Raw genomic sequence first — 15,917 nt, 5'->3', positions numbered from 1 at the left:
GTTGCACTTTCTATAAAAAAAAAAATGACCCAAAAAAGAAACGAAAAGTGCAAAGTAAAGAAGATCTCACTCTTTTTCCTGCCGTCCAATCTAATGAGGCGGACAACTAAGAACACGTTTTTAATGTTTTGGAAAGTTTATCTATTTTGTGACGTAGATAATTTGAAAATGACAAAAAAAGTAAAAATAAAATAAGTAAATAAAATGGATAAAACCCTGGAAGCAATGACTGAGCCTGAGCGGCCGGAGGACGACCTGTGATCCGTGTTGATGAATGTTTCATTTATATTTGAGAATATTATACTTCTACAAAAACTTTAGTAACAAGCAACCTTTTGTCAATTTTGGAACTTTATAGAATTGACACCAAGCTCTCAATTTCAATCTAATCCTACGTGGGATGGAGAAAGTCCTAACACAATGGAGCGACAGATTGGCTGAGGTTCATCTTCTCCCTCCAGGGTTTCACGTGGTCCCAACTAGACATCTTGGCTAAGTTGCTAATGAGTAAGAACCAGTCGGGCAGCTCTAGGTCTCTATAAAAGTCATTTTCTCGGACCTTGAAACTACAAAGGACATCACAATAATCAAAGAATACCAGGAGATAACAGGAGGACAACCACAGCCACCAGCACGGCAACATGCAGAAGCTCCTTGTGGTCCTCACATTCCTCTCACTGCACGGTAAGAACCTGTCCCTACAAGTAACGCTCAAAGTTTCATCATTTTTGGCTTTTTATGGTCATTAAAATGTCATTGATGCTTGTGCCATTGATTGTATCTTCTTTTCATTTCGTCTCTTTCCATGGTTCCCCTTTGGTCCAATGTTCATCTTTCCCAGGATTCCCAGGACTTCTGGCGATGATCTGTAAATATATCTTTTATATTCTTGGATAATTTCTGTGAATGTTACACTATGAATATATTATAAAGGGGTCAACTAAATGAAAATATCATCGATTTTTACTGAAAAAGTCTAGGAGCTTGTACTTGGCTCTACTCTGGTAACATACAAGGTATCGGGGTGGTGCGTGGTCAGGATTAGCTGCAGCAGTAGATAACATGGCAGCAGTGGTTGACACGTAGCTGGTCGGTCTTGGGTGTATTAGTATCTGATTACATTTCTTTGGATGGTGCAGATTGTGGAAAACCATTGGTATCAGAAAAAATTGTTGGAGGAGCAGATTCGACTATCGGACAATGGCCGTGGCAGGTCTACCTGAAGCTCAATGATGGCAGCCAGTGCGGCGGGTCACTGATCAGCGAGTCTTGGGTGCTCACAGCCGCCCATTGCTTTGAAACGTAAGTTTTCACTATCACTTCTGTTTCTATGGACGTGTTCACTTATAAAATATCATATAGAAATCTAGTTACACTGCACTTGGGGAACATCTTCTCGATCTATGGTAGATCCTAGGCTTCCTATACTGATGGTGACAGCAGAGGCCTACAATGGTTCTTGTCCTCATTCCTTACCTCCCGGTTTTAGATGAAGGCTTTCCAGGAGGTGTATGACATTGACTGACACATTTCTCAATCATTACTTTTACAGGCCGGTGGTGGATGTTTCACAATTCACTGTATACCTTGGAGTACAGAAGCTCTCAGATCTGCAGGACCGAAAAATTGTGTTCAGAAAAATGAAACAAGTCATTGTATATCCGACCTACACAGAACAAGGATCCAGTGGAGACATTGCCTTGGTGAAGCTGGAGAGTCCGGTTACTTATACCCCAACTATACTTCCAGTCTGTCTGCCGGCCAATACCGAAAACCTTTCAGAGGGAATGCTGTGCTGGGCAACCGGATGGGGCGATGTCAGAAATAATGGTAAGACCTGAAGTAGACTATGCCATAGACATCAGGATATGAACGTCTTCACAAACCTCCCGTTATCCAGACTTGATTTTCCTGTAACACATTTCGGGGTCCACCATATATTTTGCATTCTTCCCACCCTCTTTGAGAAGACCACCCCAAATAGTTCACTTTTCAATGTAATCTTGAGTAATCATCTCAAAGAGCTGGTCATTATGATGACTAGCACATAACATGGTCATCACAAGGCTCTATTGGCTGATTATTGGGGAATGTCACCAGTCATCTGGCAAATACTATCACAGGGGACTACTTCTGGGGCAGGAGACTATGTAGGGTTATCTGGCCTCCAGAATCCAGATAATCTGGATTCGACATCTAACTGGTTGTAATGAAGGCATCTTCTCCTTGCAGTGCCACTCACAGGCCCGAAGACTCTGCAGGCGGTCCAGCTCCCACTGATCAGCAACAACAACTGTGAATCCTTCTATCGGGAGAGCTTGGGCTACAGCTCCAGAATCAAGCTGATCCAGGACGATATGATATGTGCCGGGTTCAAATATGGACAGAAGGATGCCTGCCAGGTATGTGAAGATATGGAACCACTATGTGATGATCTTCTTGACGACTGTTCTGTTGGAGCTCTGTTCTACCAGATGGTCCTTCATTGAGAAGTCACTTTATGGACATAAGGTAACAATTTCATAGCACAGCACTAAGGAGTCCAAAACTAATGCTACTGAATGCAGATATAGTGTATTTAGAGTAAAAAGATAGTATTTATTAAATAACAAAATCACATATTAAGATCTCCCCCCGACGGCCCCCCAGAAGAAGCCTACGCGAAACGCGCGTAGGGGCTGGCAGGCCATTTCCACACTACGACCACAATGGATGAGGATCAATCTTGTACATCTTTATGTGATTAGGTGTCTTTCGGGACATACACTGATTGTTTTTATACGGCTTATATACCTTAAGAACTTGATCCCTCGGGTCAGATTTCTTTTATTAGTGTGGATTTTTGGATTTGTTACCTGTGTCCTTCATTGGTGGAGTTATTTTGAGTTGATTACACGCTCTTACTATATTGTTGTAAATGGTGATCTTAATATGTGATTTTGTTCATTAATAAATCTTTTTACTCTAAAGACAGTAGTTCTGACTCCAATTGTTCGAATTTTGCACATGTTTGGGAGTTTCTGTCATGGTTTGCAGATTGCGCTAAATGATTATGTGGTTCTGATCTATATAATTGAATGCAGATGTAACATATTCCTGCGTTCAATTGGGTCCACAAACAAACTTTGAGGTTTGAGACAGTCCCCATCCTGAGTGTTGTGGTGCCCCAGGTTCTTCATCTGGTTCATCTGGTTCTTATCTCAAATTTTTATTGATAATTGCTTTTGTTAGTGAACATTTTTTGCGCTTTTTCTTCAAGTCTTTGAAAAAAAAATAATGCTCACCTCTCTGCTTACCTGTACAACCACCGTAGCCCACCATCCTGTCCTGCATGCAGCTTCATCCAGCCTCAACTGAGCCACCACAAGCATGAGGTCCTCGTATGGCACACTGACTCCGCTCTGGGGCTTCTGGTGCTGAGTACTCCTTTAATATCACAATGAACATCATGACATCATTACTAGTGATGAGTGAGTATACTCGTTGCTTGGGTTTTCCCGAGCACGCTCGGGTGGTCTCCGAGTATTTATGACTGCTCGGAGATTTAGTTTTCCTTGCCGCAGCTGGATGACTTACACCAGCCAGCCAGACAGCCAGCTTGAGTACATGTGGGGGTTGCCTGGTTGCTAGGGAATCCCCACATGTAATCAGGCTATCTAGTAGCTGCAAATCATCCAGTTGCGGCAAGGAAAACTAAATCTCTGAGCAGTCACAAATACTCGGAGACCACCCGAGCGTGCTCGGGAAAACCCGAGCAACGAGTATACTCGCTCATCACTAATCATTACATGTGCCACTTGAGGCCTAGTCTGCCCTTCAGGAGACCACATATGACATCATGTGATTTGTCGTGAGTTGAGAGGCCTACTGGCCATGTGTAAAGTGAAGATGCAGCAAGAGAAGAAAGAGCCTGGAAGATGATGCATGCAGCAAAAGATGGGGGACTGCGGTAATGGGACAGTAGAGCCGCAAGGATAGTATTTTTTTTTACTCTTTTTTGAGCCCTTTACAAATCAGAAAATGGAGGCCAGGTGCCATGTTGCTGAACTCACTTGAAGCAAATAACAAAAAAAATTGGATTGAACTGAATTAACATTGAGCATCTTTTCTTGCAGGGTGATTCCGGTGGACCCCTAGTTTGCAATATTAAAGGTGCCTGGGTGCAGATGGGCATTATCAGTTGGGGTGTTGGATGTGCAGAGCCCTATCATCCTGGTGTCTATACAAGAGTCCAAAATTACGTGTCCTGGATTGATCTGTACATGGCGTCCTCAGAGAACAGCAATAAACTGAAGACTTTGCAATTCGCCCAACACGTCGAGAAAGCGAATCCTCAATTCAGGTTCAATCCAGAGAACAGCAGCCAGAGCTACATACTGTACGAGCAAAACTACACAGAAAGTGGGAACCTAACGGACGACAGCAGCGAGCCAAAGACGGGACTTCTAGTGGGCAACGGGGCACATGCGAGGCTCTGGTCCATGGCTAATGCAATGCTCGTCCTCCTGGGTCTCCTACTTCTTCTATAGTTACATGATGAGTTCTGCAGCAGCTGTGAGATCGTCCAACGCTCTGTCCACCAGAAGGTCAGGCAATGATGATCTTCATGTGTCCTGGCTGGACTGATACACGAGCTCTACCCCTACCAACCCTTGAACCTCTGCGATTTCCAGCTTTCTAGAGCCAGTGAGATCTATATACACTCTGTATACCGTCTGTGCATAATTCACATCTAGCTTCCATTAATTTTATGCAACCATGACAATTCACCCAAATCCTGCCCAAGGCAAAACTGCTTATGGGGCACATACAAGTCTAATATGTTCAGGAACTGTGACTGGCCAATAACCTTGTGGTCTTTTCCCTCTTTCTATGAATTCCCACATCACTATAGGTGCAGGGACTTTCTTTCCCTCACTTCCCAGTAGGCATTTCTCTTACCATTGCCAAATGACTTGCCTGCCCTGAACTGAAAGCCAGAGAGACCAACCATCTACCTCATTCCTGTAGATAAAAAAATAATCATTTATTTCCTACTAGATGGTGGCCCGATTCTAACGCATCGGGTATTCTAGAATATGTATGTATGTATGTGTATAGCAGCCGCATAGTATATAGCACAGGCCACGTAGTATATAGGAGCCATGTAGTATATAGCAGACAAATACTACGTGGCCTGTGCTATATACTATGTGGCTGCTATATACATACATACATACATATTCTAGAATACCCGATGCGTTAATACAGGTCACGCAATATATAACAGTGGCCACACAGTATATAACACAGCCCAAACAGTATATAACACAGCCCACGCAGTATATAGCAGCCACGCAGTATATAACACAGGCGACGTAGTATATAACACAGGCCATGCAGTATATAACACTGGCCACGTAATATATAGCACAGCCCACGTAGTATATAGCAGCCACGCAGTATATAACACAGGCAACGTAGTATATAACACAGGCCATGCAGTATATAACACTGGCCACGTAATATATAGCACAGCCCACATAGTATCTAACACAGCCGACGTGGTATACAGCAGTGTGGGCACATATCCCTGTTAAAAAAATAATTAAAATAAAAAATAGTTATATACTCACCCGCCGGGATCCAGCGAAGCTCTGGCGATGCGCGCGCAGCTGCCGCCATCTTCCATTCCCAGGATGCATTGCGAAATTACACAGATGACTTAGCGGTCTCGCGAGACCGCTAAGTCTTCTGGGTAATTTCGCAATGCATCTCTGGGAAATGAAGCTGGCGGCAGGCGCGTGCGCATCAGCGGACGACAGAAGGTGAGAATAGCAGGTTTTATGTTTTTTTATTATTTGTAACATTACATTTTTTTACTATTGATGCTGCATAAACAGCATCAATAGTAAAAAGTTGGGGACACACAGGGTTAATAGCAGCATTAATGGAGTGCGTTACACCGCGGCATAATGCGGTCCATTACCGCCGGCATTAACCCTGTGTGAGCGGTGACTGGAGGGGAGTATGGAGCGGGTGCCGGGCACTGACTGCAGGGGAGTAGGGAGGGACTAATCAGACTGTGTCCATCGCTGATTGGTCGCGGCAGCCATGACAGGCAGCTGGCGACACCAATCAGCGACGTGGGATTTCCATGACGGAAGTTGCCAACAGAAAGACAAACAGACAGACGGAAGTGCCCCTTAGACAATTATATATATAGATAGAGAAACCCCCAACCCTTCCTGTGCAGCGACAAAGACCCACCTCCACTTCCTATAGAGAGAACAACACCTGCCTCCACTTCCTGTGGAGAGACAAAGACCTGCCTCCACTTCTTATAGAGAGATAAAGACCCGCCCCTACTTCCTGTAGAGAGATAAAGATCCGCCCTCACTTCCTGTGGTGAGACAAAGACCTACCCCTACTTCCTGTACACAGATAAAGATCCGCCCCCACTTCCTGTGGAGAGACAAAGACCTACCCCTACTTCCTGTACACAGATAAAGATCCGCCCTCACTTCCTGTGGTGAGACAAAGACCTACCCCTACTTCCTGTAGAGAGATAAAGATCCGCCCTCACTTCCTGTGGTGAGACAAAGACCTACCCCTACTTCCTGTAGAGAGATAAAGATCCGCCCTCACTTCCTGTGGTGAGACAAAGACCTACCCCTACTTCCTGTAGAGAGATAAAGATCCGCCCTCACTTCCTGTGGTGAGACAAAGACCTACCCCTACTTCCTGTAGAGAGATAAAGATCCGCCCTCACTTCCTGTGGTGAGACAAAGACCTACCCCTACTTCCTGTAGAGAGATAAAGATCCGCCCTCACTTCCTGTGGTGAGACAAAGACCTACCCCTACTTCCTGTAGAGAGATAAAGATCCGCCCTCACTTCCTGTGGAGAGACAAAGACCCACCCCTGCTTCCTGTGGAGAGACAAAGATCCGCCCTCACTTCCTGTGGTGAGACAAAGACCTACCCCTACTTCCTGTAGAGAGATAAAGATCCGCCCTCACTTCCTGTGGTGAGACAAAGACCTACCCCTACTTCCTGTACACAGATAAAGATCCGCCCCCACCTCCTGTGGTGAGACAAAGACCCGCCCCTGTTTTCTGTCCACAGATAAAGATTCACCCCCACTTCCTGTGGAGAGATAAAGACCCGCCCCACTTCCTGTGGAGAGATAAAGACCCGCCGCCACTTCCTGAAATTCTCCTTGGTGTCTATAATGCTATAGATTATTTACACTTGACAAGAAGTTGGTGTCGGCATTTTGCAGAGATCTTCCAAGTTCCATTTGGGTAAACAGAATACTTTGTAATTGTTTCGTCACTGCATCGGCCATTGATTAGGTGAAACGACAGCGACCGTATAAGTGTAATGATGTCATCTATCTGCTGCATATCATAAGAGTTTTCTGTTTCTGATCCAAAAAGACACATTTTCCTTGTCTCAATTCTTCCTGTGTATAAATAATAAACTTGTATTTATTTGTTTTTCACTGTGACCCTCTGTGTTGGTGACTTGTATCTTCCCGAATGCCTCCTATGAGAATCTCTCCCTCTCATTGTATATTACCCCCCATGCTGTAGACAGAAGGGGCCACAAAAAGAAGCTTTTTCCATTATTGAAATATTTCCTTATATCGATGCTCTTCCACGCAAACACAATTGGGGGATTTACTGTGAGACGCGGGTCAGAATCGAGGAGAGGTTTGTGCTATAAAACTGGCGTAGAACAGAAACAAGAAAAACAAGTAACGGTGAAGACGAGTAATAACGAAATGTATTCATTGCATCAAAAGACGACAAAACTCCAAATAATGGTCAGACCCCATCTTTACTCTCCGTGATCCACCATCCTCTGGGGCCTCATTAGGGGGTCACCCTATACCACATCTTTACTGGATGCGTCTTTGGGGTTCCTGTAACATATATTGATGATTCCTCTGCGTTTCTCCCTCGTCACTCTGTAGCTGAACGCTGCGGTCCTAATTACCGGCACCATAGATGATGGATTATCTCTGGGGACTGATATCTGCCTGAGGACTGACGGCACAACACACGGAGCCTTGTAAGGGCTGAGCACATCTACTCTGTGACATTATTCCTCCGTATACAGTATCTCCATGTGCCTCTGTATATCTGGCGCACCTCAACATAATCCTATGTGACCAGTAATCCTTCACATAGCAGTGATATTCTCTAATATTATCAGCACACTTACATATAACATCTATAGAACTCCAGCAAAACCAAAGAAATGAGCCAGATACAAATGCAATGTGTAGGTACACATTCACACTGCGGCTCTACCGGCTCATTTCTTTGGTTTTCCTTTTGTTTTTTTGCACTTGCTACATATAGGAGCAATGTTCCCCATTTGCCTGGGCATTTTATCTATATAGCTTTCCACAGGCCGGTATCTGAACACCCGGGGCCCAAGTCCTGATCTGCGTCCATCTATCTTGAGGTCTACTGACACATAGTGAGGTTAACGACAAGAGCTAGGGTTTGTCCTAATTGTTTACACCTTGTCATGGTGGGATGGATTTTATGGGTTTTTTTATCAAAATATTGTTAACTAAGTCCCTATGTCATTAACATGTACTATTACAATCTATTTACTTACTACCCTATATATACTCATTTGGTTTTTGTCTATATATTATTATTATTTTTATGATTTTGCTTAACACTGTGAAACAGTACTCCTCCATATAAGCTCTATACAACTCTGTATAACTCCTGCATAAGCAACATTTATGGTGGTGTTGATATATTCATCTTCTCATTGTGGTTTTGATGCTGTATTCAAGTACTGAAGATATTTCTGGTAATGTATTCATGTACTGTTGGTGGTTTTTGTGCTGTATGTATGTACTGATTCTAGGTCTGGTGCTGTATTTATGTACTATTGGTGGTTCTTATAATGTATTCAAGTACTGCTGGTGGTGATGCTGTAATTCTTTTAAACTGTTTCACGTCTTTCTAAATCTGAAGTGGTTAAAAGAAGTTCAAAGGACTAAACATATCATCAGCAAAGTTGTTTTTACACTACATTTCATGTGTTTATTCTTATTAGCATTTATTTAGAACTTTTTTGGGCACGTTAAGGAGTGGATCCATCTGAAATAGACGTCATGTGCTAATATACCCTTAGTCTATCTAACCAATAGGGGGTATGAACACATAAAGTGCCTAAGGCAGCATGAGCGCCACATACGACACTGGTTGCAGTACAGAATAGACACCTGACACCTCACTCAGGTCTATTGAGGTCACCGAGGAGGTGACATTAGTATTATTATTATTTATTGTTATAGCGCCACTTATTCCATGGCATTGCACAGCATGTCTAATATCCACAATTGGCTTATACCTAGTATTGTCATGCCTGATTTTAGCAATTTAGGTGCATTATTACAGGAGAAGATGCACTTCATATATTAGCATGTGCACCTGCTACCTCATGTTCCTGCTACCTCATATATGGTCCTGTGCTCCTGCTACCTCATATTCCTGCTACCTCATATATGGTCCTGTGCCCCTGCTACCTCATATTCCTGTTTCTTCATATCTCTGCTACCTCAGACGCTGATCATAGTTGTGTCCTCATAGAGCAAAGCTAAAAAAAAACAGCCGAGCATCCGGTTAGAATGAACCTTAGGTGGTGGTTGACTTCACGGACGTTATCAAAGATCATCACCATGACTGATTCCTCATCTGACGCACACCCTGTGCCCAGATGCTTCTGTCCCTCGGTGGACATGACGGTGCCAGAACCGGTCTGGCAGCTTCATTGCTCCTTAAATCCTCATCATCACCGTGTCCGACTTATAGAGAGTGATCGATCTGTGAGCAGATCCCCAAGAGGACACCAGCAAGATGAAGAAGCTTCTCCTGCTCCTCACACTCCTCACACAGAACGGTATGGATCTGACCACAAACCTCATCATCTACTGACCCCAACATACCCCTCTATGGACTTCCATCATTATCTGCATCTTCATCATCCTGGATCTTCTTATCATTGTCCTCCTCCTCGCCCTTATCACCATCCTCACCCAAGTATCTCTACATCACTTCTAACCTCTTGTTTTTTCCCTTATTCTAAGGATTTCTAGGAATTTCAGCATCAGCAGGTGAGAAATTTCTAAAACTGAAGTTTAGGTGGAAAATAAAATAATTTGAAGAAGAATCTGTGAATTGTGGTGGTAAGGATTTTCTGAAATCAGTCAACTGTGCGAATGTCCTTCCCCATGGGCAGTGAGGTCTTCTTCAGAGATTCTCTATGGAAACCTGCAGATCCCCCAGAACCTCCCATAGTCAACCATGCTGCCTACCTAAGTATTTTCGGTTGCCATATGATCCCTCCAAGTGACTTTCACAGAGTTGGGGATGGGTTTAGGGTTAAATCCTGATATCAAGTTGTGATGGTTCATCGGTCTTCACCTGAGGGTTGGGTTTGACTCTACCTGTAGGTACCTGCCATAGATTTTTCCCTTTTTCCTTTAGGTAGTCGAAATCGTCTCCTCAGGATTGTGGGAGGAATTAATTCTGCACGAGACGAATGGCCCTGGCAGGTCAGTCTGCATTTTAAAGGCAATGCCCAATGTGGGGGCTCTCTGATCAGCGATACCTGGGTGCTGACAGCCGCTCACTGCTTTGAGACGTAAGTTCCCAGAAATGTTCTCTTACGATATGCACCATACAACCGTAAAACAGACAGATCAACATTGTGTCCTGGCTAGTTTGTCATATCTTATCCACCACTGGTGATATATTTTGGATGGGTGCAGTCAGGGGTCTGGGAGCACTAGGACTAAACTATATGTAGGCATAACCTAATAAACCCAGAGTACGAAAGGTGATCATATATGAGGCTAAGATCACACAATGAGCATTTGGTGCATTTTTTTCTGCTATTTTCATGCGCAAAAATGCTGCATCTTACAGTTCAAGTAAATGTTATGGGATTTATTACTACTCTCATTGCCACTTTTTCCTTTACACTGTGGAAACTGTCTGGAAAAGCTTAAAATATGCAACATGTCAATTTTTGTCGCCGTAAATATGCATTTAACTTGTGGATCCACACCCTCTCCCCCCATATATGCATGAATATTACATTTCTGCAGTGGAAACACAATAAAAATACATGTAAATTTGTGACATTATCAATAATGTTTTCTTCAAAGTGAACAACAGCTTCCAAGACAAAGCTATTTTATTTGATACATGACATACCCAAAAAATTTTTTTTAAAAAAGGCAGCAAAAATGAAATAAAAATTCAATGAAAAAATGCAAGTAACTCATGCAGAAATGCTGGAAAAAACAGCAACATCATAAATGCAGCAAATACTCATTGTGGAAACAAAGTTAACCGGTCTTATTTGGTTGTTGGCTGGGGACCGCCATGGGTCTAGTTCAACCCCAAGTAATCAGATGTTGCATAATCTATAATGTTCAGACTTCTGGATCAAGTTTCAATTATATATACATATGGACAAACATAAAAAATGCATTGAATGAGCCATTCATATATTTAGGTATCACACAGAATAGCTCTGTTATATAGGGGATGACAGCAGAGGTCCTGTTTAAATTTTTTACTTGGGTCCTCTATATGTTTATGTGAACAATTGACTCAAACTTTAGGACATGCTACATATTTTAACAAGGATAACCAAAACTTCCCCCATTTTGCATGAATGTACTGTGCTCAGCCAGCCAGACTCTGCTCCACACTGATAAGGGGTGAGCTCCCCGAAACAGCTGTCAGTAGATGTAAATATCCCTGGTTATGTTGATAGCTTCACTAAATGTCTGAACATTGAAATTGACGTTAAGTAGCTATTCTTCCTGGTTTATACTTGAAAGATAGTTACTTTGATTCTGTGAAAGAGCTAATTTGCCCCTTATTTTGTCGCATTCTCTTGCCTATCCTTTGACCATATACCACATGCCTTACAGGATTCCGGATCCGCTAGCCTACACCATCTATCTTGGGGTGTATGAATTATCTGACCTGCAGAACCCCAAAACAATGTCCAGGACAGTGAGACAAATAACAATTCACCCCAGTTACACAAGTGAGCAATCCAGTGGAGACATTGCTTTGGTGAAACTGGAGAGCCCGGTAGCTTTCACTTCTTCCATCCATCCAGTGTATCTGCCATCTCGAGCTGTGCAGCTGCCAGAGGGAACCCTGTGCTGGGTGACTGGCTGGGGATATGTGAGAGAACAAGGTACGCAAAGGTCTCAGAAATGGAAGGGTGATACTGGACACAGGTTCACGTCAGCTATGCTCTTCTCCACAGTTCCTCTCACCAATCCTAAAACTCTGCAGAAGGTGGATGTAGCTCTGATAGACAGCAAAAACTGTGAGACCATGTACCAGTCTGATTCCGCCTCTGAGTCCAACTCAAAACTTATCGAGGAGGACATGTTCTGTGCCGGCTACCAGGAGGGGAAGAAGGATTCATGTCAGGTATAAGACATTGGAAGTTGTAATGGATGATGTCTGTTGGTAGACTTGGTTTCCAAAACATTGGTGAATAGTAGGAACAGTTTGCAAAAAGTTTTCATAATAATCTAATATATACATTGCATCAATCTGTGAGAACTGTCTTCATATGAGCAGGGGGCAGTGTGCCAGTTATTTAGTGCTGTAGTTCATACGACCTCCCAGCAGGGGGCGCTAGAAGGCCATGTACCAGTTATTTATTGCTTTAGTTTATATGACCTCCGAGCAGGGGCGAAAGAAGGCCATGTACCAGTTATTTATTGTTGTAGTTTATATGACCTCCCAGCAGGAGACAGTAGAAGGCAGTATACCAGTTATTTAGTGCTGTAGTTCATACGACCTCCCAGCAGGCGTCAGTAGAAGGCCGTGTACCAGTTATTTAGTGCTGTAATTCACACGTCCTCCCAGCAGGGGGCAGTAGAAGGCCGTGTCCCAGTTTCTCAGTGCTCTAGGTATGACTTGCAGCAGATGGCTGTAATACGTTTCCAGCTTTTCTGCACGACAGAACACTTTTCTTGTGAGACGTCTTGTGATGATAATGACCAAATATCTAATATTTCATAAACTATTCTGCAGAAACATTTGTAATTCTTTAGTTTGGCATCATCGCCGTGCCCTTAGCAGTGCCCTTTTCCTCTAGTAATGGTGCCTCTAGTAGTTGGGCTGCATTGTTGTGTCACGTCCTGGCGCTTCGCACTGATCATTGACTGTCCGGTATCATTGCAGGGTGACTCCGGGGGACCGCTCGTCTGCAATGTGAATGGTGTTTGGCTACAACTCGGCATTACCAGCTGGGGTATGGGATGCGCCACGGCCAACCATCCCGGCGTTTACACCCGAGTGCAGCACTACCAGTCCTGGCTGCAGCAGCTCGTGCCTTCTCTGCAGTTCAGCAATGGAGGGAACATTGTGCTTCCAAACAGAGGTGGAAAGACAACACCAGCCCTCCGTCACATCACAGCCCGGCGCCGGTAGGGTGAGGACCACCCAGTGTGGTCAGGAGGTGACACAATCCAGTGGTATCAGGATGGAGGGCACCCCTGATGGTGGAGCTCATACTAATGCCTGGTCCATAGCCAATATCATGGCCGATCCTCCTTTGCTCATTTGTAGCTCTGTGATTGGTCGATCCCTGAGGTGTCATCCACTGATGAAACAGAATTCTCTACAAGTTTACAAAAGACTCGTCCCATAATCTGCTGCGTGCGAGACCTCAGACAATCAGCCATTGTGGTGTAGTTTACGATTTCCTCCAGAAATAAAATGTTCAGATCCTTTATTAACGTCATGTTTATAAATAAATATCAATATTATTCCTATGGCTACAATGTATCAACGTCACACAACGACTTCACCGGCGATCGATAGGAATGTGACGTTAGATGATTCCACAGCTCTCCGCAGTCTCCGGGGGTCCCATTAACAATGAATGGAGGGACAGTGCGCACAAGCGACCTCCTGGCCATAGTCCACGCTTTTGGGGTCCTCCTGTAAATGTGTCAGCTGTGCAGTATCAGAGAGACCACAAGGAGCAGCACTGAGACCTCCAGACTGGGGGGCGAGGAGGATGAGAGACCGATATAATAATGTATCCAGGACTCGTAGGCGGGGACATAAGTGTAGACCCCGGGGCGGTTCGGAAGGGCGCAGTCTTCTCCCCAGCTCACGATGCCAACTTGGTACCAGTACCCATTCACTTTACACACCAGCGGACCCCCAGAGTCCCCCTGCAAAGGCAAAAGAGGACAATGTCATGGGCACAGAAAATCCTCAGCGAAGAAGCAAAACTGCAACTAATTATTCCAGAAGTTGAATATAAAAATATCACAAATAAGAAATTACAGACAAATTACAACATATGTATCAGCCGGACGACGGAATAATGACGCCAAACCGCAAACTACAGCAAACCGCAAACTACACCAAAAAGGAAACTACAGCAAAAAGGAAGCTACAGCAAACTGCAAACTACAGCAAACCGCAAACTATAGGAAACTGCAAACTACAGTGAATCGCAAAAAAACTACAGCGAATCGCAAACTACAGCAATCTGCAAACTACAGCAAACCGCAAACTATAGGAAACTGCAAACTACAGCGAATCGCAAACTATAGGAAACTGCAAACTACAGCGAATCGCAAACTATAGGAAACTGCAAACCGCAGCAAACCGCAAACTACAGCAAACCGCAAACTATAGGAAACTGCAAACCGCAGCAAACCGCAAACTACAGCAAACTGCAAACTACATCGAACTGCAAACTACAGCAATCCGCAAACTATAGGAAACTGCAAACTACAGCGAACCGCAAACTACAGCAAAAAGGAAACTACAGCAAACCGCAAACTACAGCAATCAGCAAACTATAGGAAACTGCAAACCGCAGCAAACCGCAAACTACAGCAAACTGCAAACTATAGGAAACTGCAAACTACAGCGAATCGCAAACTATAGGAAACTGCAAACTACAGCAAACTGCAAACTACAGCGAACCGCAAACTACAGCAAACTGCAAACTATAGGAAACTGCAAACTACAGCGAATCGCAAACTATAGGAAACTGCAAACTACAGCAAACTGCAAACTACAGCGAACCGCAAACTACAACAAAAAGGAAACTACAGCAAACCGCAAACTACAGCAATCAGCAAACTATAGGAAACTGCAAACCGCAGCAAACCGCAAACTACAGCAAACTGCAAACTACAGCGAACTGCAAACTACAGCAATCCGCAAACTATAGGAAACTGCAAACTACAGCGAATTGCAAACTATAGGAAACTGCAAACTACAGCGAATCGCTAACTATAGGAAACTATAAACTACAGCAAACTGCAAACTACAGCGAACCGAAAACTGCAGCAAAAAGGAAACTACAGTAAACTGCAAACTACAGCAATCAGCAAACTATAGGAAACTGCAAACTGCAGCAAACCGCAAACTACAGCAAACTGCAAACTACAGCGAACCGCAAACTACAGCAATCCGCAAACTATAGGAAACTGCAAACTACAGCGAATCGCAAACTATAGGAAACTGCAAACTACAGCGAACCGCAAACTACAGCAAAAAGGAAACTACAGCAAACCGCAAACTACAGCAATCAGCAAACTATAGGAAACTGCAAACCGCAGCAAACCGCAAACTACAGCAAACTGCAAACTACAGCGAACCACAAACTACAGCAATCCGCAAACTATAGGAAACCGCAAACTACAGCAATCAGCAAACTATAGGAAACTGCAAACCGCAGCAAACCGCAAACTACAGCAAACTGCAAACTACAGCGAACCACAAACTACAGCAATCCGCAAACTATAGGAAACTGCAAACTACAGCGAATCGCAAACTACAGCGAATCGCAAACTACAGCAAACTGCAAACTACAGCAAACTGCAAACTAC

At 43.9% G+C, this 15,917-nt stretch overlaps 2 protein-coding genes across 2 annotated transcripts in view; one reads left to right on the top strand and one right to left on the bottom strand.

Moving 5' to 3' along the window:
- The first annotated feature begins 641 nt into the window (after positions 1 to 641).
- Positions 642 to 13,488, top strand: LOC138646221 (transmembrane protease serine 9-like). The gene is made up of 10 exons (XM_069735684.1): positions 642 to 684; positions 1,140 to 1,302; positions 1,553 to 1,830; positions 2,233 to 2,402; positions 4,116 to 4,448; positions 4,530 to 4,586; positions 10,501 to 10,568; positions 11,961 to 12,235; positions 12,308 to 12,477; positions 13,240 to 13,488. The coding sequence occupies exons 1-10, from the start codon at positions 642 to 644 to the stop codon at positions 13,486 to 13,488; spliced, it is 1,806 nt and encodes a 601-aa protein (XP_069591785.1).
- The window catches only part of LOC138646220 (transmembrane protease serine 9-like), a 59,825-nt gene continuing 55,087 nt past the window's right edge, over positions 11,180 to 15,917 (bottom strand). The window contains exon 10 of the mRNA XM_069735682.1: positions 11,180 to 14,240. Coding sequence (XP_069591783.1) covers positions 14,013 to 14,240 — 228 coding nt within the window. The 3' untranslated portion in view covers positions 11,180 to 14,012. The remainder of the gene's footprint in view (positions 14,241 to 15,917) is intronic.

The sequence above is a fragment of the Ranitomeya imitator genome, chromosome 7 (assembly GCF_032444005.1).
Source record: "Ranitomeya imitator isolate aRanImi1 chromosome 7, aRanImi1.pri, whole genome shotgun sequence".
Classification (NCBI taxonomy): Eukaryota; Metazoa; Chordata; class Amphibia; order Anura; family Dendrobatidae; genus Ranitomeya; species Ranitomeya imitator.
The sequence above is the reverse complement of the archived record's forward strand: the minus strand, read 5'-3'. Positions and strand labels throughout refer to the sequence as shown.